The following is a 27,663-nucleotide window of genomic DNA, read 5'->3' as shown; positions in this document are numbered from 1 at the left end:
CCTGGTTATCTCTTAAGAGAAAATTAGTTTTGGGTGTCTTGCGGTGAACATACAAGAAATGTTGTCTGATTGTGTGTAACTAGGGCCTCGATACTGAGAATCTTGACACCAAAACAAAAGTTAACCAATCTTCAGTCATTGAGATGAGTCATGAATAGTCAAGATTGGAGTTGAGCTTATTGAATGGGGATTGGAGAAAAGCAACTTCTTTTTGCAGTAATTTATTAATGTTGGCATTGGATGCAGGTTCAATTTCGATATTCACAGGGCAGCTGGATAAGTATTTGAAAGGAAAAAATTTGCAGTCCTGTGTGAGTGAATAGAAGAATGGAAGTAGAGTACAACTTCGATTATCCAAAATCGGATTCTCCTAAATCCTCATTTCATCCTAATTTTTCGGAACTGAACTGAGGTCATAGGTTGAAAAAAAAATGCACTCGATATGAAATTAGAATGACAATTGTCCTCATTTTAGGTAACTCCCACTTTCCAATTCTCCCCCTTAAACTGCATGCTACTCTCTCCCAGCCGCAAGTGGTCAGAAGAATCCCTTGACCCTGCGTCATCAAGGAAAGTAGCCTCCTAGGCAGGACCGGGACCTTGGGCTCAGTGATGTCCCTCCCCTTTCCTCCTATCCCCCTTCCCTCCTCTCATTGTCTTTGAACTCTCCCTCGGCCTACTATCGTACTCACACGTCGGCCCAGGAAGCCTCCCCGGAAATTAGCGGCAGCAGTGAGGATGTGTCGGGGATTGGCGGCAGCAGTTGGGAGGTCTTGGTGATTGGAGACAGTGGTACGGCCAACATTTTTTTGGTGAGAATTAAACATTATTTTAAAAAGCTTTGCCTTTTTGTTTGTCGTTTTTTAAACATTGATACAAGTGATTTGCTTTTGCTACGAGGCTGTTTTTAAAAATTGGCCAGTTATCCAAAAAAATCATTTTTCCGACATAGACCATTTTTCATAACCATTTTGGATTATCAGAGTTGTACTATTATTAGATTTCATTTACATGGGGCCAGTATATGACTTCCATCCATATTACAGTCATTTTGTGAGTGGTAGATCTGTTAACAGTTGATATCTGCTGTTTTCATCTTAAAAAAATACAATCATATATTTATGACTAAACCAATACATGTGCACAAAAAGTACTTAGTTAATTGTACAAGACAGAAAAGGCCATTCAGTTTTCTGCTTTTAGAGTTCAACAAGGATCCAATATGTCATATATTGGTATTTCTAATAAGCAGCACTTTTAATTTGAAATATTTTACTTCTTACTCATACTTTACTTTAAGGAATTTTTTAAAAATGTGAATAAGAATTAGATGGTTAATCTAAATGCACTGAGCTTGTATCTTTTTGCAGGTGTCATGGAAAGGCTGGGTCTTGGACCTGAAGTTCTACTTGAACAGAATCCAAAGCTCATCTATGCCAGGTTGACTGGATTCGGACAAAGTGGTACATATTCAAAATCTGCTGGTCATGATATCAACTATATTGCTGTCTCAGGTAATTCCAATGATTTTACTATTAGGATCAAGAGAAATCGATTAATGTTACTCCAGTGACTTCAGCAGTACACCTTTATTTGTAACATGAAACATTGGTTTCCATTTTTCTTGAAGACCTGATGGGTGTATTGATAACTCATTGCTCAGTTATCTCTCCATAAGTTCAACAAAACAAATCCTCCTTTTGTTTTAAAAAAAGATTTGCTGGAGAAACTCAGTAGTGCAGGCACCATTAATAGAGAGAAAAATAGAGTGAATGGTTCATCAGAACAGTTCTGATAAACTCATCATCCTAAACTGTTAACTCAGCTTCTCTCACCACATTAAACAATTTTATTTTGGGTTTCCAACATCAACAGTTCTTTGCTTTTTAATTACACTTGTTTTAGCGCTAGGCTATTGTATGTTAATTCTCCAGAACATTCAGCAAAATCTCACAACACCAATCTCACACTTTGACCTTCCAGAAGGAAAGAGGCAGTTGATTTGTGGAGGTGCCAGTGCCTCCAGGCTCTGCACGGAAGAGCTACCTGACCTGTATTCCTCCTGGACTTTGGTGGACTACGCTAGTTCCCCATCATCTGCAGATTTCTTGATTACCTCAGCACACAATGTGCTACCTTGGGTGTACTTTGCTGTTTCTTCATGGTTGTTGAGTCAAGATAGCTTATACATAATAATGCAATTGGATCTTTGCCAGCTTAAATGGGCATTGTAATGAGTACCATTCCTTCATTCCTTATTTTTCGGCACCGTATTCATTCTCACACATCTCTATCAATTCTCCTTTTCTTTTTTTGCCATTAACCTATATTAAGGGGTACAATTAACTTACCAGCAGGTCTTAGAGATGTGGGAGGAAATCCATAATGTCAAGGAGAGAATGTGCAAAATCCAGATGGATATTGCTTAGGATCAAATTTGGGACCCTGGAACTGTGAACCATCAGTGAAACTTGTTGCACAAAACTACTGCAGGTGTATAGTGCCATCACCACATAGTTTTCAGTTGTCACTGAGTGCCAATAAATGCTGAGTTACTGGTGAAACCCATAATCCAGAGAATGAATTAGAACAAAAAACGAAAACATTTCTCCTGATGAAAAATTTGTAAGTTTTTAGTCAACCAATTTACTAATGACATTTATTTGGACATAGGTCTACTGTCAAAGTTTGGCAGGAAAGGGGAGAATCCCTATCCACCATTAAATGTGGTGGCTGACTTTGCTGGAGGTGGGGTTATGTGTGCTATGGGTATAATCCTAGCACTATATGAGAGAATGCGATCTGGAAAAGGACAAGTCATTGATGCAAGCATGGTGAGCTGCTGCTTTTCAAATTATTTCTTGTTGCAAGCTATTAGTTGTTTATATAACTACAGAAAACGCTTCCCCACAATTCAGAAGCATGGAAGAGTTTACTTGTAGATATCTGCTGAGACTTGGAACCTTGAGGTATTGTTTTTTTCTAATGGCAAGGTGTGATTAATTCAATTTTCATTAAGGTCCTCAAAAAGAAATGCATTGTAGAAGTAGGCTCTTAATTCCATCTAGTCCATGCTGACCCTCAACTATGTATTAATCCAAGCTTGCCCATTTTATTACCCCCCCTCCCCCACTACATTTAGAGCAATTTTTAGTGGTCAAATAAGCTACCAGGTTGCAAATGTTTGATTTGAAATGCAGAAGCACGGGGCAAGGCACCATATCCTCACCATGTGAGGGCGCACCGTACCCCTCCACTTCGGCAGCAACTGTATCACGTGGACGTTCACAATTGCAGCTGTGGTGCAACCGCTTCTAGGAGCAGACTTCCTGCGAGCCCACTGCCTGCTGGTGGGCCTTAAAGGATAGCGATTGGTGCATGCCAGGACTTTTCAAAGAATGCCCCGGGGGAAGCCAAGTTACCTTCCCCGCACCTCGACTCTGTTGAACTTTTCGACAACACATTCACGTGGATCCTAGCAGAGTTCCTTTCGATCATGGTGCCACAGTTTTTCATTGCCAAGCCGAAGCATGGAGCAAAGCACCATATCCTCAAGTGACCTCTGCTCTACATGAGGGCGCACCGCCTCCCCCAACCACCCCCCCCCCCCCGACCTTGAGAAGCTCACCCTCAACAAGGGGGAGTTTAAAAATGGAAGAACTGGGGATAGTGCGGCATTCCGACAGTCCCTGGGCCTCCCCCCCCTGCACGTGGTTCCAAAGGCAACAGGAGGGTGGAGGCCATGTGGTGACTATCGCTACCTCAACAAGGCCAGCACCGTGACAGGTACCCCGTGCTCCACATCCAAAACTTTACCCCTAACTTAAAAGGGGAACGGGTGTTTTCAAAAGTCAACTTCATCAGGGGCTGTCATCAGATCCCAGTCCATCCGATGACATCCCCAAAACTGCCATCATTACCCCTTTCAGATTTTGAATTCTTGAGAATGCCCTTTGGTTTTAAGAATGCAGCCCAGACCTTCCAGAGGTTTATGGATGCGGTGGGTTGGGATCTCCCATTCGCATGCATCTATTCGGACGATATTCTCATCACCAGCCACATAAACACAGAGCACGCTGAACACCTGAGGCAACTGTGCACCTGGCTGCAGGAATTCAGGCTTCTATAAACCCTGCTAAGTGCAATTTCAGGTTGGAAATGATAGACTTCCTGGGGCATTGATCAACAGGCACAGAGTGAACTCCTGCCCTAAAAGGTAGAGGCTGTTTGGCCTTTCACCAAGCCCCACACAGTGAAGGGGTCGCAAGAATTCACCAGTATGATTCAACTTTTATCACCGATTCATATTGGCAGCAGCTCGCATCATGCGCCCCCTTTTCATGCTTATGGTAAGGACATTACCTGGGACAATGAGGCCTCAGAGATATTCCAGAAGGCCAAAGACACACTGGTCAATGCCACCCTTCTGGTACACCCCAGGCCAGAGGTGCCAACTGCCCTCACAGTAGATTTCTCCAGCACAGCAGTAGGGGGTGTAGTGGAACAATTCATCGAAGGGCAATGACAGCCCTGGTCTTCTTCAGCAAGTACTTCTAGCCACCCGAACTCAAATGCAGTTCCTTTGACCAGGAGCTATTGGTATTGAACCTAGCTGTCAGTCACTTCTGGTATTTTCTGGAAGGCAGGCAATTCAAGGTCTTCATGGACCATAAATCATTAATCTTTGCCTTCCACAGGGAGGCCAGGCAGCATTGACACCTCCCATACATATCTGAATTCACCACGGACATCCAACACATTGCGGGTAAGACCATCGTGATGGTCGACGCACTGTTCTGCCTCGCGATTGAGTCCATTAAGGCCCTGTCCCAGGGAATAGACTATTCCACCCCAGCCAAGGCACAGCAGGAGGACCCTGAGATCCTGGTGTACAGAACACCAGTTTCTGGCCTCAGACTTGACGATTTCGCCATCGGTCCTGGCAACCAGATGCTCCTCTGCGACACCTCCACCTGCAAACCCTGCACCATCGTGAAGATGGCAGGTTTTCGACACGATGCACAACCTGACTTTTGTTAAAATGGTGGCCAGCAGGCTTGTCTGACACGGCCTCTGGAAACTGGTCAGTCAGTAGACCAAGACCTGCATGCGGTGCCAGGTGTCTTAAGCAGGGACGCACATCAAGGCACCCCCCCCCTTGACTTGCGAGCCAGTGCGATGTCGGTTCAGCTATGTCCATATTGACATTGTAGGGCTGCTGCCAGTTTCCCGTGGTACAAGATATCAATGTGATTAACCGCTCCATGAAGTGGCTGGAGGTAGTACCACTTGCCAATACAACCATCAAGTCCTGCACCAGGGCACTGATTAACATCTGGGTGTTAAAGTTCGTAGTCTCGGAGCTTATGACCTCCAATAGAGGTGCACAGTTCACTTCAGGTCTCTGGGCAGCGCTGGCCAAGTTGTTGGGAACCCAGTTCCACCATACCACGACTTACTACCCTCAGGCCAACAGGTTGGTGGAGCAGTTCCACAGGCACCTAAAGGCAGCCTTGATGGGTCGGCTCAGGCTGAACCGAGCCGACAAGTTACCCTAGGTCCTCCTGGGAATCCACACTGCGCCGAAAGAGGACTTCAATGCCTCCGCAGCCGAGATGGTATACAGTACACCGTTGGTAATACCGGGTGAGTTCTTGGCCACTGCCAAGGACCTAGAGCACCCTACAGCCTCATTGACTAAGCTGAGAGAAAAACTGGGCACTCTATTACTTCAGCAGCCTCCGCCGCATGATCAGAAGTAAGTTTTCCTTCGGGGGGGCCACACTGAACACTTCTACAAAGGCTGTATGAGGGGCCGTATAAATTAATTAGACACAACAGGTTGACATATGCTGGATATCACCGGTAAGGAAGAGACTTTCACTATCAACCACCTCAAACAAACACACCTCGACGTTAACCTACTGGTCTTGCAGCCCCTGCATCGCAGAGGTAGAGCACCGAAAGCGGCAAACGTCGCTCTGGTTGTTGGTTCGGGGGGGCAGGCATTGTGTAGCGGCCCTCTAACTGTGACGTGATTCAGTACACAAAATGGCCAACGAACGCAGCGACAACGCAGAACCTGTGGGGGGGGGGTCAACAACCTTCATCCCAGGTGACCACCTGCAGGACAGAAAAAAAGCAAGCAACGGTGATAACACCATCCATTCGGAGATTGGCACTGCAGTGATGTCACTCCCAACATCAGCAGTAAGTAGAGCTGCCAATGCAATAAATCAGACTTCGACTCCTCGTGTGTGTGTCTTCTTTCCACGCTTGCAGTAGCGCGCACGTTATAATACCTTAAATTAAAAAGATAATAAATACAAGGGATGGAAAGGTAATAAATGTTCACAGTTAACTTAGTGCAAGGGAAAATAAATAGTAATACAGTATTACAGACAGTCTTTTTGTGATATTGGAGCAGTCCATGTTTGATGTAACAAAGAATTCATGAGGAACTGAGGATTTTATTCTTGTTCCTATTTTCGCATTAAATGTTATAGAGTAGCAAGTAGAAAGACCAAAGGAAGGATCATCGAGTCTTACAGCTAGCTGTTTGCCCAACTTGTCCATGCTGAAGTTGTCCACAAAGCTAGTGCCATTTACCTCCAGTGCCCATAATCCCTCAAAAGCTTTCCTATCCATCTTATTAAAAAGTTTTAGACTCCCTTATCCTGGGGAAAAAAATAATTTGACAATTTACCTTTTCTATTCTCGTCATCATTTTATAAACCTCTGTCAGGATCCTGCTTCAGCCTCCTACATCCCAGCCTCTCTAAGCCTTTTTATAATTCCTGTGTACTTTGTCTCCAGCTGAATAATCTCTTTCCCTTGGCTTTCTGATTTTATTTTTCCTGGATGCTCCAAGATATGTTCATTACAAGGCTCTGAACCGTTGTGTTGGAAAGAAAGAATTACATTTTTTGTACCTTTCAATACAGTCAAAAGCACTATCCAGGAAAATAAAAAGTAGGCACTGTGGTCAATGGGGGTGTAGTTCCACACTTGGCAAACTCCCACAAATGACAAGCAGCCCAGTCTGAACTCAATTAAACATCTATGTGTTGAGCCTCATGAGATAGGGAGATCTTAAACAGTTTTTTTTTTCATCAGTATTTACTCAGGAAACTGGCAAAGTGTAGAAGGAAGGAAGGGAAACAAGTAGTAGTGTCATGGAACATAAAGAGATTAAAGAGGAAGAGGTGCTTGCTGCCTTACAGCGAATAAAGGTAGATAAATCCCCCGGGCCTAACATAAAATTCCCTTGGACCTTGAGGGATGCTAGTGTAGAAATTGCAGGGGTCATGGCAGAAATATTTAAAATGACCTTAGCTACAGGTAAGGTGTCAGAGGAGTGGAGGGTACCTCATGTTGTTCCATTGTTTAAAAAAGGCTCCAAAATTAAACCAGGAAATTACAGGCCAGTGAGCCTGATGTAAGTAGTAGATAAATTATGGGAGGATGTTCTGAGAGATCATATTTATAAGTATTTGGACAGCCAACAGATGATTAATGATAGTCAGAATGGTTTTGTGCATGGTAGATGGAGTTTTTCGAGGAGGTTACTAGAAAGTAGATGAAGGAAATAATGTGATGTTGTCTACATGGACTTTTGTAAGAGCCTTTGACAAGGTCTCACATGGGAGATTTATTTCAGAAGATTCAGACATTTGGTATCCATGGTGAAGTTGCAAACTGGATCCAGAATTGGGTGAATGGGAGATGACAAAGTGATGGTGGTTGATTGCTTCTCAGACTGGAGGCTGTGATTAGTGGTGTGCCTCGGATCGGGGCTGTGACCATTGTTATTTGTTGTCTGTATATGATAATGTGGGAAATTAGATCAGCAAGCTTGCAAAGGGATACTAAGATTGGAGGTGTTGTGGACAGGGCGGAAGGCATTCAAAGCTTGCAGAGGGATACTAAAATTGGAGGTGTTGTGGACAGGGCAGAAGGTAGTCAAAGCTCGCAGAGGGATACTAAGATTGGAGGAGTTGTGGACAGGGCGGAAGGCATTCAAAGCTTGCAGAGGGATACTAAGATTGGAGGTGTTATGGACAGGGCGGAAGGCATTCAAAGCTTGCAGATGGATCTGGACTAAATGGAAATATGGAACAGAAAATGGCAGTTGGAATTTAATTCTGACAAGTGCAAGTTGTTGCATTTTGCAAGAGCAAATCAAGGAAGGACGAACACAATAAATGGTAGGGCACTGAGGAGCACGGAGGAACAAAGGGATCTGGGAATACAGATATTAAATTCTCTGAAAGTGGCATCACAGGTAAACAAGGTGAAGAAAGCTTTTGACATCTTGGCCTTCATAAATCAAAATAATGAGTATAGGAGTTACGATGTTATGGTGAGGTTGTACAAGACATTGCTGAGGCGAAATCTGGAGTATTGTGTGCAGTTCTGGTTGGGTAACTACAGGAAGGATATCAATAAGATACAGAGATTTACTAGGATGTTACCAGCTGTTCAGGAATTGAGTTACAGGGAAAGATTAAACACTTTAAGACTTTATTTCTTGGAACGTAGAAGAATAAGGAGAGATTTGATAGAGGTTAACAAAATTATGAGAGGTATAGACAGATTAAATGCAAGTAGGCTCTTTCCACTTAGATTAGGAGAGATAAATGCAAGAGGAGATGGCTTTAGGGTGAAAGGGGAAAGATTTAGAGGGAACATTAGTGTAAACGTCTTCACTCAGAGAGTGGTGGGTGTCACATTTGTGGCCCGAAATGTGAAGTTAATAAAACATTAAACACAAGTTTATCAGGTAAACTTCTTAGTGTCTTTTTATTCTCCGGTTTCCTTTGTTCTCCTGCTTGTGTTCTTATCTCTCTCTCATACCACGTGACTTCCGGTACATCTCATACATATTCATTATCATGACATCCCTCCTTTAATCAGAAATAAACTTTACCTTCATTTACCAATATCCCTCGGAAACTTACAAACATCGTAACTAATGGTAATACTATAACTCAACTACATAAAATTTACTTCCTACAGCATTCATACATGCACTTTATGATATAAGATTAAAATACTGTCCCAAAGTTCTTATTAAAACTATGGCACAAAGTCTTCGTATCGTTTGGGCACTTTCTGGTTTCGTTTCGGCCTGCCTGCGATATTGTCGTTGCTTCTCGGTTGTTCACTCTTGGCGTCGGAAATACTGCTCACCACGGCTTCGGGTGTTTCTGGCGCTCTAGTCACTTCATCAGGAGTGCTGGTAACTGCCTCTGGAATATCATCAGGTCTCTCAGTTTCAGCATCTCGTATTGGCCTTTCAACCTCTTCGCTCGATGTATCTCTGTACTGGTACCTTTTTTACACCTGATACATTTCTCTTATACAGGACTCCAGTCGGAGACTTGACTGTCACCATACTGCCACTTCTGGATACGACAGTATAGGGTTGATGGTAATAAGGTGTATCTAGCTTACCACCAGTTTCATGCCTCCCGGCATGATGTCTGAGTGCTTGGCTCCACGTTTCGAATCTGTGTACAGCTTTGCTGCACCTTTCTTTTCAGCATCGTGGTCCCTCATCTCCTGGTCGTCTCGGATTTCCTTTATTTCTGGCATTTTTGTGCGGATTTTTCTCCCAAAAAATGCTTCTGCAGGACTTTTTCCAGTGGTTGCATGAGGCGTTGCTCGATAGACAGACACATAAGATAGCAATGCTTCTCGCCAATTTTGTCCTTCTGCGTGTGCAATCCTCAATCGTTTTTCAATGGACTGATTTTGTCTCTCTACTTCTCCATTGCCTTGCGGCCATTTCGGAGTTACTTTATGATGGTGGATACCTGTGGTCCTCATGTATTCCGTAAATGTCTCTGAAATGAATTGTGGACCATTGTCAGAGTATAATGTAACAGGTAATCCATATCTTGCGAATATCTCTGCTAACGCTTGTATTGTTTTTTCAGTGGTTGTGGACTTCAACACCACGTACTCATAGTATCTGCTGTAGTAATCTATCACTACCATAATTGATTCACCCGTCGGTAAAGGTCCAAGAAAATCAACAGCTACGTCGATCCATGGTCCTGTTGGAAATTTCGTACTCCAGATCGGTTCTGACGGATTACTCCTACTTGTGATTTGACATCCGTGACAAGTTTTAACAAATTTCTCTGCGTCTTTATCGCAACTTGGCCACCATACCTTGGTCCGGAGGTTTTGCTTGGTACCAACAATACCTAGGTGTCCTTCATGCGCTAAGGATACGATCTTCGGTCTCAATCTTTGCGGAATCACCAATCTGCAACCTCTTAATACACACTGTCCGATGCAACAAAGTTCGTCTCTAATGGGAATGTAAGCCTTGTGAGTACACTTGTCTCATTGTCCACTCTGTATGCATTCTCTTACTTCCATGAATTCTGGATCACGTTCGGATTCTCTCTCGACTTCCTTCGTAGTCACAGCTTTCGGTGTCGCCTGAATAGCTACGAAGCGTACAAAGCTCTCTGTTTCTGTTCCCAATTCTGACTTGGATTGTGGACCTCCATCCTTCACCAATCTGGACAGCGGATCTGCAATGTTTGTTTTCCCTGCAATGTGGATTACTTTATATTTGTAGGGTTGTAGTCTGAGTACCCATCTCTCTATTCTGGCACATGGTTTGGATCTAGGTGCATAGATCACCTCTAATGGCTTATGATCTGTGATGAGTTCAAATTCAATGCCGCATAAGTATGCATGGAACCTCTCACAGGCCCATACAAGTCCGAGTGCTTCTTTCTCTGTCTGAGAGTATCTTCTTTCCACATCTGATAACGATCTGCTGGCATAGGCAATGATTCTTGATCCTCCATCATGCATCTGGACCAACACGGCTCCTAAACCAACCGGGCTGGCATCCGTTATGACTTTGGTTGATGCCGCCGGATAGTAATATCCAAGAGTTTTTGCATCTGTCAGGCTTTGCTTCAGCGCTGTGAATGCTTTCTTCTGCTCAGATCCAAAATGAAATGGTACACCTTTCCTGGTTAGTTTCCTTAGTGGTTCTGCCACTGTAGCAAAATTAGGAATGAACTTTGCACAAAAGTTGACCAATTCCAGGAAACTCCTCACCTCTGTTGCGTTCTGAGGTGCACGTGCCTCTGCAATACCTTTCACCTTGGCCTCTGCAGGGTTTAGTCCTTTCCGTGTCAGTCTGTGTCCCATGAAGTCCATTTCTGACATACCGAACTGGCACTTGTTTCCATTCACGGTAAGGCCTGCCTCCTGTAGTCTAGATAGTACACGCCTCAACCGTTTGTCGTGCTCTTCCTTCGTTGGTGCATGGACTATGATGTCGTCAGAAATGTTGGCAACTCCAGGAATGCCTTGAATCACTCGATGGATTTCATACTGGTAGATCTCCGAAGCTGCATTAATTCCAAATGATAGTCTCTTGTAACGATACAATCCACAGTGAGTCACAAATGTTGTCACATCTCGGGAACCTGGATCCAGCTCTTAATTGATAATAGCCCCATTTCAGATAAATTTTTGAGAATACCTTGCTGGTAGTTAGTTCTTGAAGTATTTCCTCCACTGTTGGTATAGGGTGTTGTTCTCTAATTATAGCTTCATTGTCCATTCTCATGTCAACACATAGTCTTATGTCACCCTTTGGTTTGGGCACAATCATTATGGGACTGACCCATTGTGTCGAATGTTCCACCGGTTCAATAATGTCTTGTTCGATCAATTCTTTAATTTTGGCTTTGACTTTCCCGCGAAGTCCAAACGGAGTTCTGCGCATTGGTTGTGCCTTGGGTTTGACCGTTTCATCTACCACTAGCTTCAATTGTCGACCTTTCAGCTTTTCTACTCCTTGGAAGACTGCGGGGAATTCTTGCTTCATATCCTCGTATGACTGAATCGAATTGACACAAGCTCCAATATGAAGTATTGCCAGGTCTTGCGTTGTGCTTCTACTCAGCAATGGTTCTCCCCTCTCTTCTATGACCATAAACTCTGCTTCGGTGTACTTATCTCCAGCTTCAACAGTTGCAGTAAAACATCCAATGGTCTGCAATGGCTTGGTTGCTGTGTATGGATACAGTTTCTTGGAACACTTCTTTGAGGTACAGATGATCTTTTTCCTTTTCAACTTCTCCCATAAATGTCGATCAATCACATTACTGTCACTGCCTGAGTCTACAATGACCTGCACTGTCACTCCACCAATGATCACTGGGACCTTCTCATGATGTACTTCATTCAACGTAAATTGGTAACAACTCTGTTCCTCCTGGGTATCATCATCGTCACCGTCTATCTGACGAATGGTATCTTTCTTTCCAGGATACTTTCCTTTCCCCCAGGCTTTGCCTTTGGAAGTTGTACTCTTCCTCTTCTGGTCTGCATTGGACTTGCTTTTGCACTTCTTTGCAAAGTGGTCTTTACCTCCACACTTTCTGCAAACTTTGCCTTTGGCCGGGCAATATGTGTCTTTTCCAAAATGACCTCGGTTTCCACATCTATAACAATCCACGTCATGTGTCGGCGTATATCTTGGCTGATTATGGCGATGTGAGAGCCTCTTAATTTGCTGGCTTGAGTTGTCTTTCAGGGTCATGGTATGAAATTGCCCTTCAACAGCCTCTAATGCAGCAGCAATGGTTAAAGCATCGGTGAGTTCCAACTCACTCCCTCTTTCCAGTAGACGTCTTCTGAGTTTATCTGATCTGCCGTGCTGTACGACTTGATCCAATAATTGGTTGTCCAAATCAGCTGGCATGTAATTGCATCCAACAGCTAGCTGGCGTAGTCTCGTCACGTACTGAGCAATTGTCTGGCCATCTTCTTGTCTCGTTCTCCGAAACAAATGACATTGAAATGTAGCATTCGGTGTCACTACATAATGTGCATTTAATGCATCTACCGCTTTCTGGTACTCATCCTTTCTTCCAGTATTCAAAAGTGTCTTAAATGTTTCCCGAACTGCGGATCCTGCAGTGAAAAGAAGTAACACCCTCCTCTGCGCTTTTTGTTCAACTGTACCGGTATCTAGAAATAGGCCACGACTGTCGGCGTAGGATTCAAATTCTTCCAGCCATGCCTTCCACTTCACACTTACAGTGCTTGCATCGCCAGTCGGGTCAAAATGAGCAATTCCACTATGTGTTAGAAAGTCACTGTTTGCACCAGCCATGAGGAAATATTCCAGCCCCAAAAGTACTGAGACAAGAGAAAATTCTTATCACCTTGAAGTTGTCTGTAAACCTCTGTAATCTTGTTTAGTCTTTAATTTTCTTCAAGCTTATCCCATCCTCGTCGCCAATGTCACATTTGTGGCCCGAAATGTGAAGTTAATAAAACATTAAACACAAGTTTATCAGGTAAACTTCTTAGTGTCTTTTTATTCTCCGGTTTCCTTTGTTCTCCTGCTTGTGTTCTTATCTCTCTCTCATACCACGTGACTTCCGGTACATCTCATACATATTCATTATCATGACAGTGGGAGTGTGGAGCGAGCTGCTATCTGACATAAATGGGGGAATAACTCTTAAGTTTTAAGAATAAATTGGATAATTACATGGATGGGAGAGGTCTGGATGGTTATAGAATGGGTGCAGGTCAGTGAGACTAGTGAAATAATGTTTTGGCACAAATTAGGCCAGAATGGCCTCTGCACTGTAGTGTTCTATGGTTCTAACATCTGTGGGTCAACGGCCTATACTGTGCTGTAGTTTTCTATGTTCTGTCTCATCAAAAAGGCAGCACTTCAGACGTAGCAATACTTTGTTAGCACTCCATGAGAGGGTCACAGAGCATAGAACACTGCAGCATAGTTCAGGCCCTTCATCCCTTGATGTTGTGTCGACCCATATATTCCTTCCTTAAAAAAATACTAAACCCTCCCTACAACATAACCTTCTATATTTCTTCCATCCATGTGTCTGTCAAGGAGTCTCGTAAATGCCCCTATGTTTCAGCCTCCACCCACAGCTCTCTTGTGATTTAAAAAAAAAACATTTAACACTGATGTCTCCCCTAAACTTCTCTCCCTTCATTTTGTACTCGTGTCCTCTGGTATTTGGTATTCCTGCCCTGGGAAACAGGTACTAGCTGTCCAGCCTATCTATGCCTCTCATAATCTTGTAGACCTCTAACTCTTCTCTCATCTCTGCTCCAAAGAAAACAGTTCCAGCTCTCCTAACCTTGCCTCATAATACTTATTTTCTGATCCAAATAACATCCTGGTATATCTCCTCTGCACCCTCTCCATAGCTTCCTGTAATGAGGTGACCTGAATTGAACATAACGCTATTAAGTGTGGTCTCACCAGAGATTGGAAAGTTGCAACAAGACCTCTTCTCTTGAACACAATCCCCCTATTAACGAAGCCCAGCATCCCATAGGCTGCCTTAACCATCTTATCAACCTGTGCGGCAATCTTGATGGATATATGGATTTGGATCACAAGGTCTCTCTGTTCATCCACACTCGTAAGTAACTGACCATTAACCCTGTACTCAGCCTTCTGGTTTGTCCTTCCAAAATGCATCACCTCACACTTACTGAACTCAACTGCCACTTTTCCATCCAACTCTGCATCCTGTCTATATCCTTTTGTAACCTTCAACTACCTTCAGCTCCATCCACAACTCCAACCTTCATTCATATCATATGCAATTTACTGACTCGTCCTTCTGCCTCTTCATCCAGGTCATGTACAAAAAGTAGGGGTCCCAGAACAGATGCTTGTGGTACTCCACTAGTCACTGACGTCCAGGAAGAATATATTCCTTCCACTACTACTCTCTGCTTTCTACCTGCAAGCCAACCTTTAAATTGATAAGAACACTTCCATTTAAGACATGACTCATATTTCTCCCAGTTTGGTTGCTTTGTGAGCTGCTCTCTTGTTTCACAGTCCAAAGAAGACGACTACTGCTTGAGTATTTAAGTATCTGGTCACAGTATTGTCAGGAATCAATGGATGAAAGATCCTTTTTTATTCAGAGCAACGTGAGGTAGTGAATTCCCACTGTGTGGTGTGCAGTTGAGTTTAAAACCACAGTACTGTTATACGAGCTACACCTTATAGATTTCTTGAACACAAAACAGAAATTCTTTTTTCAAACATTAGTTTCCATTGCTTCAGTAATCTGTTTCTTAAGAAATTAATGTGACATTTAAAAGAGTGGAATAATGTATTGATCCTGTGGAAAAAGTAATTGACTTCATTTAAAAAAAAACATTTGGACTTTGTTATTCTTTAGCATTATTAATTTTAAATGTTGTGGTCATTCAAAATCCATCTTTTATAAGAATTGTGCATTATTGTAATTAGCATACAGATCTTGGAGGATGACTCGATAAAAAGCTGTAAAATTTATAATGGAGCCTTTCATTTCAATTGATGTGAATTTGATCAGTTTCATTATGCTGTCTGCAAAAGCATATTTCTTCTTTGATTTTAAGACTCATTAATGTGTAATAGGTTGAAGGAGCAGCTTACTGTTGCTCCTGGCTTTGGAGATCACAACACTTAGGAATGTGGGATCATCAAAGAGGTGGAAATGTTCTAGATGGTGGAGCCCCATTCTATGAGACCTACAAGACTTCTGATGGAAAGTACATGGCTGTTGGTGCACTGGAGCCACATTTCTACAAAAAGCTGCTGAGAGGCAAGTTTAATTTTTAGTCTCAAATACAGAGGAGTTTCACTATTTTCTTGCTTTCGAAGTTGAATGTTTATCTCTGGATTGTAAATTCCTTGTGGTATTATTCTGGTGTTTTTCAGGCAACTGCCTGCTTTTTGCTCATAACTTGACAAAGGGCTCGGACCTTTGCTTCCTCGAAATGTTGCTTGAGCTGCTGAGTTCCTCCAGCATTTTTGTGGATTGCACAGCATCTGTAGACTTCTCATTTAACTCCCATCATTTGTGTTTAATTTAGTGATACAGCACCGTAACATCTGGCCCACAGCCCGTGCTGCCCTAAGAAACCCATGGGTCCAATTAATGTAATAGCCCCATTCATTTTTGGAATGTGGGAGGAACCTGATGCAGACACTACAGACACAGGAAGATTTATACAAACTCCTTACAGACAGTGGCAAATTCAAACCCAAGTTGGTGGCGTTGTGTTAATGTTGGCTGTGCTGCTAACCATGTTACATTAACTATACATTGAAAACCTCTGGGTGCTCAGAATTCCTCCCACATTCCAAAGATGTATGGGTTAATAGGTTAATTCAGCCATTCTCAATGGGGGGCCTTGCCCATGGTTGGGGGGGTGGGGTGGACACTGCACATTTAGGTAAAACATTGTTTTCACCTCATATGACACAAATCTTTTTGATGTTTTTTTTTAATGTAGTCAGGAGGAGAGAAGTGTGGAAGAAATCAAAACGTGGCAGGGAAGGGAGCCCATAAACTTTGAGCAGAGTCCTGGGGGGGTGGGGGGGGATAGCCAAAAAAAATTGATAATGATTGGTTAATTGGTCACGTGTGTATTTGGGCAGGACGGGCTGGAGGGACCTGTTACTGTGCTTTATTTCTTCATTTAAAAAAAATTAAATTCATAAAATGTTTAGAATGAGATATATAGTTATGGTACTTGTATACTGAAAACTCTGGGGGGGGGAAAAAACCTGAAATTAGCGATTTCTTGTTAAGTGCAGAGGTAGGCACACACCTTGCTGGACAGTGTTGCAAGGAATTGCTGGTGAGTGAGTGTTGGGAGGTTTCAAAAGCCAAGAAATTGCGGAGTTACTATCTGAGCTCCACGGGTATTTTTATTGGGGAATATGATTTTAATCATGACTCTGGCTCAGGAGAACTAGGTATTGGAATCAGAATTTGAGAGGGTTCTGAGAGCAAGGGCACTGAAGCCATGAACCGTGGGTGCTGAAGCCTTCCTCATTGTGTCAAGGTTTGGCTCTGGGTTCGGGTTGCCGATGGTCTGAACTGAACTGGTTCTTTGCTGCTGCAGTCTGAGGGAGGGCTTGAGGTGAATCCGAAAACACACACTGACTGGTGGGGACTCTTTTTGCTTCTCTTTCTTTGACTATAAAGGGACAATGTTAATGATAATCTTTGCCTTTTGGCATTCTAAAGGCAATTTCATGTAATATTACATTTCTGTTTTGTTAACATGACAATAAATTGTATCTGATCTGATTTTGGATCCTGTGAGAGATGACTGGTGCAGGACCTATTAGCCATTTGATTGAAATCAATTTGGGAGGACTAGGCTGAAGAAAGGAAAATCTAAGATAATAAAACATAAATAATTTAAGTTGTTGACCAATATTTAGATTTTTAATTTTTTAAATTTTCATTCTTTAGGATTTAGATTGCTTAAGTTTAATATTTAAATGTCTCTGAAACATTGACAGCTTTAACATTACTTTACATTTCTTTGCAAGATGGGAACCAGCCATTCACCCCAAATATGCTGGTTCAGCAATATCTCATTTCCTCCCTGACCCTTTTATTTTCCTGCAATCCATTTTCTCTTACGCCCATTAAACTTTTCAGCTGCTCTTTTGCACCAGGAGCAACTTTAAGCCAACATTGATAAAGGTTCAATTATTGTCACATAATACTTTTTTCTTTGGCTTGGCTTCGCGGACGAAGATTTATGGAGGGGGTAAAAAGTCCACGTCAGCTGCAGGCTCGTTTGTGGCTGACAAGTCCGATGCGGGACAGGCAGACACGATTGCAGCGGTTGCAAGGGAAAATTGGTTGGTTGGGGTTGGGTGTTGGGTTTTTCCTCCTTTGCCTTTTGTCAGTGAGGTGGGCTCTGCGGTCTTCTTCAAAGGAGGTTGCTGCCCGCCAAACTGTGAGGCGCCAAGATGCACGGTTTGAGGCGTTATCAGCCCACTGGCGGTGGTCAATGTGGCAGGCACCAAGAGATTTCTTTAGGCAGTCCTTGTACCTTTTCTTTGGTGCACCTCTGTCACGGTGGCCAGTGGTGGACATACATTAAATTCTTTAACTTTGTCTCCTGTAAAGAAGGCAGAGAGTCGCCACTTTGTCCAGCGCCCCTCACAGAAATGAGGCCCCCCCAGCAAGGAACGAACTCATGACACCTGACCAGTGCTCTCACCTCTGAGCTATTGAAGCCTTGTGTGATCAATGGGTCAGGGATAGCATCCATGGAGAGAAATGATAGGCCTATTTTTTAGGTCCGGACCCTTGCTTAAGATTAAAGTGGGAAGAGGAGATGCAGTAACTAACATGAAAAGGAAGTGTTGGAGAGAAAAGTGAGAACAGGATCAGGTAAAGGACAGATGGAAACAATGGAGCAGAATTGGAATGAGGGTTTCCTTCACAGTAGTCAATTAACATAATGACTAGCATGTTTTTAGAACTTGAAAGGAAACCAAAGCAACAGGGGAAATGATGCAAACTTCACAAAGACAGCTTGAGAGACCAGAATTAAACCTATATATCCCTGAGCTGTGAATCAGCTACCCATTGACAGCTGCCAAAGCCTCCAGATAGGCATTTAACTTTGGCCTCCCATGTCACTCGATGCACCACGCACTGATGTACTATGACTCAGGGTACCACTGCTCATTTGGTGAATGTAGGCTTGGAGCAATAGAAAATCAGTGTGGTCAGACCAATTGTTTACATAGGTTAGCACAACATAGTGGGCTATGTGCTGTACTTTCTATGTTCTATGCCTTGGCTAGATTGACAGAAGTGGGGGAAAAAATCCTTAGTTGTTCTGAAGAAATTAATTTGGAGAAAATACCTTTTTCCAATTATCCATTATTACAAAATATTACAGATACTAGAAATCTGAAAATAAAATAACAATTGCCGAAAATATAAAGACTACATGAAATAGAAATAGGAGCAGCAATACACCATCTGCTCTGTCGAGCTTATTCTATAATTAAATAAGATCATGGTTGATCTGACCATGAACTCAGCTCCACCAACCTGCCTTTTCCCTATAACCTTTTATTCCCCTACTATTCAAACATCTATTGTTTTATAAAAATGAAGTAGTCTCTATCATTTCCTTGCGCAGAGAATTCCACAGGTTCACTGCTCTCTGAGAAAAGCAGTCCCTCCTCATCCAGACTTTGAGGCTACGTCCCCTAGTGCCAGTGACACCCACCAGTAGAAACAACTTTCCTGCCTTTACCTTTTCATAATATGTTTTTATTAGATCCTCTTTTATTCTTTTGAAATCCAGCTAGTACATTCCCACATGAATTAATATCCCCTTATTTCTGGAATCAGCATGGTGAAGTTCCTCTCCACAGCCTCCAAAACAAGTACAGTGAAAACTTGTTAGAACACTATTCGTTAATCCGCGGAATCGGTTATAGCGCAGGTGTCTGTGGACCCCAAACATTGATTTTAGGAGGCCAGTGGCTAATGGCCACAAACTCAAAAATGGATTCTTATGACTCATTGACAAGATGTGTATGTTAACATGTGGAGTTTAAAGGTCTTATTATAGGGTTTGAGTCCCAGTATTCTGTTTTCCTGCTTCCTGGATCATGACGTATATGCATCTGTTCCGCGACTCAGCTGTAACACAGTATGAAATCTTGGACCTCAACTACCGTGTTCTATCAATGTTTTAAGGAGACCTGAACTGGACACTGTGCTCAAGGTGTGGCCTCACCAGTACCCTGTACGTAAAATCATAGAAGAACCTGCCTGCCCTTAAATTTAAACCCTTTTCCAATGCCCAACATTCTATTTGCCTTCTTGATTAACTGTTACACCTGCAATCTAGACTTTTGTGATTCATGCACAAGCACTCCCAAGACCTTCTGCATAACAGCATTTTGCAGTCTTTTAACATTTAAATTATAACCTGATCTTCTGTGTTTCCTTCCAAAATGGATGACATCACCTTTACCAACATAGTACTCCATCTGCCAGACATTTGCCCACTCACTAGCCCCTCTGCATCCTCTGCACAGTTTGCTTCTCCACTAAATTTAGTGTCATCCACAAACTTAGATGCACTGCACTCAGTCCTCTTCCAAATCATTAATGCACATCATGAACAGTCACAGGCCCAGCACTGACCCATGCGGCACTCTGCTCACCTTTGATTGGCAACCAGAGAATGCCTACTTATCCCAATCTCTGCTTTCTATTGGTTAACTAATCCTCTATCTATGCTTATACATTACCCCCTTATTCACTCAGTTGGGCATTATCTGTGGAGACAGAAGCTTAAATGTAAAAAGAATCTTAAGAAAGAAATAGAAAAGCTAAAAGAAGGTATGAGATGGCTTTAGCAAGCATGGTGAAAATAAATCCAAAGGGTTTCTACAAATATGTAAATAGCAAAAGGAAAGTGAGAGATAAATTGGACCAACAGAGAATCAGGAAGGACAAATGTGTGTGGAACCAAAAGAGATGGGGGAGGTCTTGAACAATTTATTTTCCTCAGTATTTACTGAGGAGAAGGATATTGAACTGTGCAGGGTAAAGGAAGCAAAGGGGGTATAAATGGAGACTATAGAGAATAAGAAAGAGGTAGTACTGGAGCTTTTGAAACATATAAAGGTGGATAAGTCTCCAGGTCCTGACAGGATTTTCCCTAAGACCTTGAGAGAATTTAGCGGAGGCTCTGGCAGTGATTTTTCAAATGTCATTAGAGATGGGTATAGTGCTGGAGGATTGGCGTCTTGCGCATGTGGTTCCTTTGTTTAAAAAGGGTTTGAGGAGCAAGCCTAGCAATTATAGGCCTGTAAGTTTGACGTCTGTGGTAGGTAAATTGATGGAAAGTGTTCTTAGAGATAGTATAAGTATATGGAGGGACAGGGTCTGATCAGGGACACTCAAACCAGATTTGTGCGTGGAAGGTCGTGTTTGACCAATCTTGTTGAATTTTTTGAAGCGGTGACGAGAAATGTTGATGAGCGTAGAGCAGTGGATGTTGTCTATATGGACTTTAGTAAGGCCTTCAATAAGGTTCCGCATGGGAGGTTAGTTAGGAAGGCTGAGTCCTTGGGTATTAATTTGGAGATAGTCAAATGGATTCAACAGTGGCTGGAAGGAAGGTGCCAGAGAGCAGTAGTAGATAATTGTTTGTCAGGATGGAGGCCGGTGACAAGCGGTGTACCTCAGGGTTTGGTATTGGGACCGTTGTTGTTCGTCATATATATTAATGATCTGGAGGATGGGGCGGTAAATTGGATTAGTAAATATGCAGATGATACTAAAATAAGGGGCATTATGGATGATGAAGAGGGTTTTCAAAGATTGCAGAGAGATTTAAACTGCTTAGAGTGGGCAGAAAGATGGCAGATGGAGTTTAATGCTGATAAGTGTGAGGTGCTTCATTTTGGAAAGAATAATCAAAGCAAGTCATATGTGGTAAATGGGAAGGCATTGAAGAATGCAGTGGAGCAGAAAGATCTAGGAATAATGGTGCATTGTTCCCTGAAGGTAGGAGCGCGTGCGGATAGGGTGGTGAAGAAGGCCTTTAGTATGCTTGCCTATATAAATCAGTGCATAGAATATAGGAGTTGGGAAGTAATGATGAAACTGTACAAGGCATTGGTGAGGCCAAATTTAGAGTGCTGTGTGCAGTTCTGGTCACCGATTTATACGAAGGATATTAACAAGATCGAGAGAGTACAGAGATTTACAAAAATGTTGCCTGGGTTTCAGCATCTGGAATACATGGAGGGATTGAGCAAATTAGGTCTTTATTCCTTGGACTGTAGAAGGCTGAGAGGGGATTTGATGGAGGTGTTTAAGATAATGAGAGGGATAGATAGAGTTGATGTGGAAAGGCTTTTCCCATTGAGAGTAGGAGAGATGGATACAAGAGGTCATGGGTTGAGAGTTGACGGGCAAACTGAGGGGGAACTTCTTTACTCAGAGAATGGTTACTGTGTGGAATGGGCTTCTGGGAAAGGTGGTGGAGGCAGGGTCAATTCCGTCATTTAAGAAAGAGTTGGATAAGTATATGGATGGGGGAATGGAGGGATATGGGCAGAGTGCTGGTAAGTGGGAATAGAGGAGGGTACTTGGATCAATGTGGATGAGAAGGGCCAAATTGGCCTGTTTCCGTGCTGTAATTGTATTGTTTTATGGTTATTTGGTTAAATCCTTTATATTCAGGATAGTCATTGGGCTATTTCACCAAATCTTCTGCTCATTGTCAAACTAAAATTTTTAATTCTCTCCACACTTTTTCTCCCCTTGTCTGCATGGGTTTCCTCCAGACACTCTGATTTCCTCCCACCCTTCAAAATATATGGGAGGTCAGTAATTGGGGCACTTGGGCAGCATGGGTTCATGGGCTGGAAGTGCTGTTACGATATGTCTAATTTTTAAAAAAATATCTAAAACACCCAGAAATAACATTAAAATAAGCAAAACGAAGCTTTTCACTGCATCTCAGTACATGTGGCAGCAAAAAATTCATTTCAACAAACATTAAAGATCTTTTCATTCAGTCCTAGTCTTAGAAAGACTAAGACTAGTCTTAGAAAGACTCTCCACTGATGTTAAAAGTTTTTCAACTTTCATGTTGTGGTTTCATATATTATCTTAATTCTGTCCAAATCAAATACGTGACTAATAATTCATTATTTGCCCAGTTCACCTACTATTTTGTCTTTTAAACAATTATTCCAGAAAGCCTAATTAATTGCAATTTTAGCTTTATTTCCAGAATACCAGGGAGTGTCATATTTAAATACTTCTAATTTAATATTTGGTTTTATCAAAATACGCCATCCTGTTGTTCCGCAGAGAAAAATAGATTCTCTTAATTTGAAAGTTGAAAGATAGAACCAAATTAGGCCAATTAGAACATAGATCAATACAGCGCAGTACTGGTCCTTCAGCCCTTGAATTTGTGCCAACTTGTATATTCATTCCTAAAAAAAAGTACTAAACCCTTCCTTCCCCATGTGTCTGTCCAAGATTCTCTTAAATGCCCTCAATGTTTCAGCCTCCATCACCATCCTCAGCAAGGCATTCCAGGCACATAACTCTTATGTATGAAAAAAAAATCCCCTAAACTTCCTTCCTTAACTTTGTACATATGTCCTCTGGTGTTTGCTGATCCTGCCCTGGTGGTTGTCCACCTGATCTTTGCCTCTCATAATCTCATCTCATCCTTCTACACCAAAGAGAAAAGTCCCAGCTCTGCTAAGTCATAAGACTTGTTTCCCAATCCAGGAAACATCCTGGTAAATCTCCTCCACACCCTCTCCATAGCTTCTACATCCTTCCTATAATGATATAACCAGAACTGAACACAATACTACTCCAAGTATGGTCTCAATAGAGATTTGTACAGTTGCAAAATGACCTCTCTACTGAATTCAATCCCCCTTATAATGAAGCCCAGCATCCCATAGGCCTTTTTAACTATCCTACTAGCCTGTGCAGCAACCTTAAGGGATGTATGGATTTGAACCCCAAGGTCCCTCTGTTCATCTATACACTTAAGTAACTGACCATTAACCCTGAACTCAGCCTTCTGGTTTGTCCTTCAAAAATGCATCACCTCACACTTATCCAGATTGAAATCCATTTGCCACTTTTCTGCCCAACACTGTATCCTGTCTATATCTTCTTGTAACCTTCAACAACCTTCAGTTCCATCCATAGCTCCTCCAACTTTTGTGACATCCGCAAACTTACTGACCCATCCTTCTGCCTCTTCATCCACATCATTTATAAAAACGCAAAGAGCAGAGATCCCAGAACAGATCCTTGCAGCACTCGACTATTCACCGACCTTCAGGCAGAATACATTCTTTCCACCACTACTACTCTCTGCTTTCTTCCTAAAAGCCAACTTTTTTTCCACCCAGCCAGTTGTACTAATGCCATGCCTCTTGACCTTCTGGATGAGTCTCTTGTTGGGGACCTTATCAAATACCATTCTAAAATCTATGTACACCACATCTACTGCCCTACCCTCATCAATTTATTTTGTTACCTCAAAAATTTCAATTAGATTTGTGAGGCACATCTTTCCCTTCACAAAGCATACTGACTATTCTTAAGTTGACTGTACTTCTCCAAATGCTCAGAGATCCTATCCTTAAGAATCCTCTCCATTAGTCTGCACACCACTGACGTAAGATTCACAGACTATATTTCCCAGGATTCTCCTGATTACCTTTTTTAAACAAGTGTTATGGACCAAGAAGACCCAAACCCAACAGCAATATAAATTCACCAAGGCAAATGGTTACTTAAACAAAAGTTGTTTTTAATTATCTTTAAACATGAAAAAAGGATCAAACTCCTCCAAGTTCACCGGTATCAGGCATTTCTTATACTGTGCATAGAATTTAACACTTATGAATTTCACCAGGCTTTGGTGCTTGAAAGGTAAATAGTTACCGCTCAGGAAGGTTCTTGTCGGTTATCAGAGAGAGATTTGTTGCTTGTTGGACACCCACAGCTGATCAGCCATGTCAGTGTCTTACTGAAGAAACTTGCCCATCAGGATTTTCCAGATGATAACCTCTTTCTTTCAGATCACCACAGAGTTCCTCTTCGGTTTCCCTTATTTCAAGTGAAATATTATACGGCCAGACATCTCCTCTTGTATGGACCACAGGGACTTTGACCAGGCTGAACTAAGAACTCACAATCCATCTTCAAAATGTTTTTTTCCCCACAAGCTTGTCAGCTTGTCCTCTTCCAGTCCCAGCTGCTGCTGCTGACCTGTAGAAATGAATTCTCTCTCTCTCTCTCTCTCTCAGAAAATCACATGACCCTTTTAGAACAGCAAACTGCATGCATACTGCGGCACCAAGCCCCAGTCTTCCGAGTTCATGCAACTGTTGCTTTTCGAAACAATAATCTATTACTCCACAGCATACTCAATTGACACCTATTGGTGAAGTCCTTATAGGCATTCTTCAATGTTTTTGCAAAGGCACCCAGAGACTGGCCTGTCTGGCTTGAGCAGAGCTCTGGCATTTTAAATGAGATCTGTTTTGAACTGTTTGTATGTGACCTACACTAAAAGACCTGCCGCAATTTATCTCCTTTTAAAACGTATCTATATACAGTATAAAATGTAACATAATCAGTCACACAAGGGACTACATTTGCCATTCTCCAATCCTCCGGCTCCTCCCCTGTGGATAAAATGGATTCAAAGATCATAGTTACTGCCTCAGCTATCTCTTCTCTCACTTCCCACAGGAGCCTGGGGTATATTGTGTCTGGCCCCAGGGTCTTATCAATCTTGAGGTTTTTTAAGAAGATCCAATGCTTTCACTTCATTAATTTCCACATTGTCCAGCACACAGGCCTGTTTAATTTCGACCTCACCATGATCAATGTCCTTTTCTCTTGTGAATACAGATGCAAAGTATTCATTTTGGACCTCCTCAATCTCTTGTCCCTCCAGGCACATTGCCTCCTTTCACCTTTAACGGCCCCACCTTCATTCTCTTCACCCTTCTGTTCTTTACATATGCACTGAACGCCTTGGGGTTCTCATTAATACTACAGGCCAAGGCCTTCTCATGCCCTCTTTGAGCTCTTAAGCTTCTTCCTGGCTACCATATACTTCACATGAGCCCTTCCTGTTTCTTGCTTCCTATATCTAATGTAATCTTCCTTCATCCTCTTGACTAGTTGCCTGTCCTGTTTGGTCAGCCATGGTTCCCTTTTCCTCCCATAATTTCCTTGTCCCAGTGGAATAAACCTCTCTGAACCCTGCATAAGTGGCCTCTAAACTTCCTCCACATTATCTCTGAGCTTTCACCATCCCTTCATAATTAGCCCTTCTCCAATTCAGCACTTTTTCATTTTGACTGTTTTTATTCCTTTTCCATAGCTATGTTTTTTTTAACTTTATTTATTCGTTCAAAAAACAAATAATATATGACATATACAGCAATTAAACATGAACATTAACATTTTTTTAATATATAGAAAAAAAAATTAAAAAAAGAAAAGAACCCCCCCACCCCTTCAGCCAACTCTCCTCAGGAAAGCCATAAAAAAAGAAAGAATATATAAAAAAAGTTAAATGTACATATTAAAATCTAATCAATATAAATTGAAATGTAAATATTCTGAGTATAACAGCCACTTATTAATTAAAAAGTTATAATTATCATGCGAAACGCAAGTAATTTTTTTCCATTATTAAACAATATTTCATCTCATTATGCCATCTATTAATATCAGTCATATTTGTATCTTTCCACGTACTAGCAATACATGTTTTTGCTACAGATAAAGCTAAATATACAAAAGCAAGCTGAAACTTATCTAATCCCAAGCCTTTCAGAGGTTGCAAACTACCCAATAAAAATACTGTTGGATCTAAAACTATTTTAATCTTATACAGATATTCTAAAAACGATTGAATTTTCTTCCAAAAAGATTGTATATGCATACATAACCAAACAGCATGAAAAAAAGTTCCAACGGTATCACCACATCTAAAGCACAAATCTGATTCATTAAAACCATTTTTTTTTTAAATTTTTCAGGTGTCAAATATAATTGATGTAAAAAAAATTGTAATTATTCATTGCATAACGTGCATTTATCAATCTAGTTACACTATCATAACGGATATCTAACCAATCCTCTTCAGAAAAAGTAAAACCAATATCCGCTTCCCATTTAATTTTAGATCTATCCCAACCCTTTTTATCCATACCATCCTGTAATATTTGATACATAAATGAATTTCCATAGCTATGTTGAAGGTAAGGGAGTTGTGGTCACTCTCACCAAAATGCTCCCCCTCCGAGAGGTACGCCACCTGACCAGGTTCGTTCCCCAGAACCAGATCCAGTATGGCCTTTCCTCTTGTCGGCCAATCCATGTACTGTGTCAGGAATCCTTTTGTACACACCACTTGACAAATTCAGTCCGGAGGTGCCAGGCAATATTAGGGAAGTTATAATCACCCATAACAACAACCCTGTGTTTCCAACACCAATCCAAAATCTGCCCACAGTGTCCCGACTTTGGGGGTTGTAGGCAGTGCAGCACAGTGATAGCTCCCTTCCGATTTCTGACTTCCACCCACACTGACTCAGTGGACACTCCCTTTGCAGTCTCGTCCCTTTCTATAGCCGTGATGGTATCTCTGACCAGTAATGCTACTACCCTACCCCCCCCCCTTTTCTACTTCCCATCCTATTCCTTTTAAAAGACTAAAACCCGATACCTGCTTCAGTCAATCTTGCTCTTCCTCCAACCAAGTTTCAGTAATGGTCACAGTATTGTAGTTCCACGTACTGATCCATGCTCTAAGTTCATCCCCTATATTCCTAATACTCCTAGCATTGAAATAGACTCACTTATGCAGACGATATGCAGACGATACTAAGATAGGTGGAATAGTGGATAATGAAGAAGGTTTTCAAGGATTGCAGAGGGATTTGGGCTGCTTAGAAAAGTGGGCTGAAAAATGGCAGATGGAATTTAATGCTGATAAGTGTGAGGTGCTTCATTTTGGTAAGAAGAATCAGAATAGGACATATGTGGTAAATGGGAGAGCATTGAGGAATACAGAAGAGCAGAAAGATTTAGGAGTAACGGTACATCGTTCCCTGAAGGTAGAAACTCACGTGAATAGGGTGGTGAAGAAGGCTTTTAGTATGCTGGCCTTTATCAATCATTGCATGGAATATAGGAGTTGGGAGGTGATGTTGAGATTGTATAAGACGTTGGTGCGGCCTAATTTGGAGTTCTGTGT

The 27,663-nt window shown here is 42.0% G+C and overlaps 1 protein-coding gene across 5 annotated transcripts in view; it reads left to right on the top strand.

Annotated features, from left to right (window-relative positions):
- Positions 1 to 27,663, top strand: part of amacr (alpha-methylacyl-CoA racemase) — a 98,850-nt gene that overhangs the window by 37,474 nt on the left and 33,713 nt on the right. For all 5 annotated transcript variants that reach the window (XM_069924040.1, XM_069924037.1, XM_069924039.1 and 2 more), the window contains 3 exons: positions 1,371 to 1,514; positions 2,674 to 2,834; positions 15,458 to 15,644. In XM_069924040.1, the coding sequence (XP_069780141.1) occupies positions 1,371 to 1,514; positions 2,674 to 2,834; positions 15,458 to 15,644 (492 nt within the window). The remainder of the gene's footprint in view (positions 1 to 1,370; positions 1,515 to 2,673; positions 2,835 to 15,457; positions 15,645 to 27,663) is intronic.

Source organism: Narcine bancroftii, chromosome 3 (assembly GCF_036971445.1).
Source record: "Narcine bancroftii isolate sNarBan1 chromosome 3, sNarBan1.hap1, whole genome shotgun sequence".
Classification (NCBI taxonomy): domain Eukaryota; kingdom Metazoa; phylum Chordata; class Chondrichthyes; order Torpediniformes; family Narcinidae; genus Narcine; species Narcine bancroftii.
The sequence above is the reverse complement of the archived record's forward strand: the minus strand, read 5'-3'. Positions and strand labels throughout refer to the sequence as shown.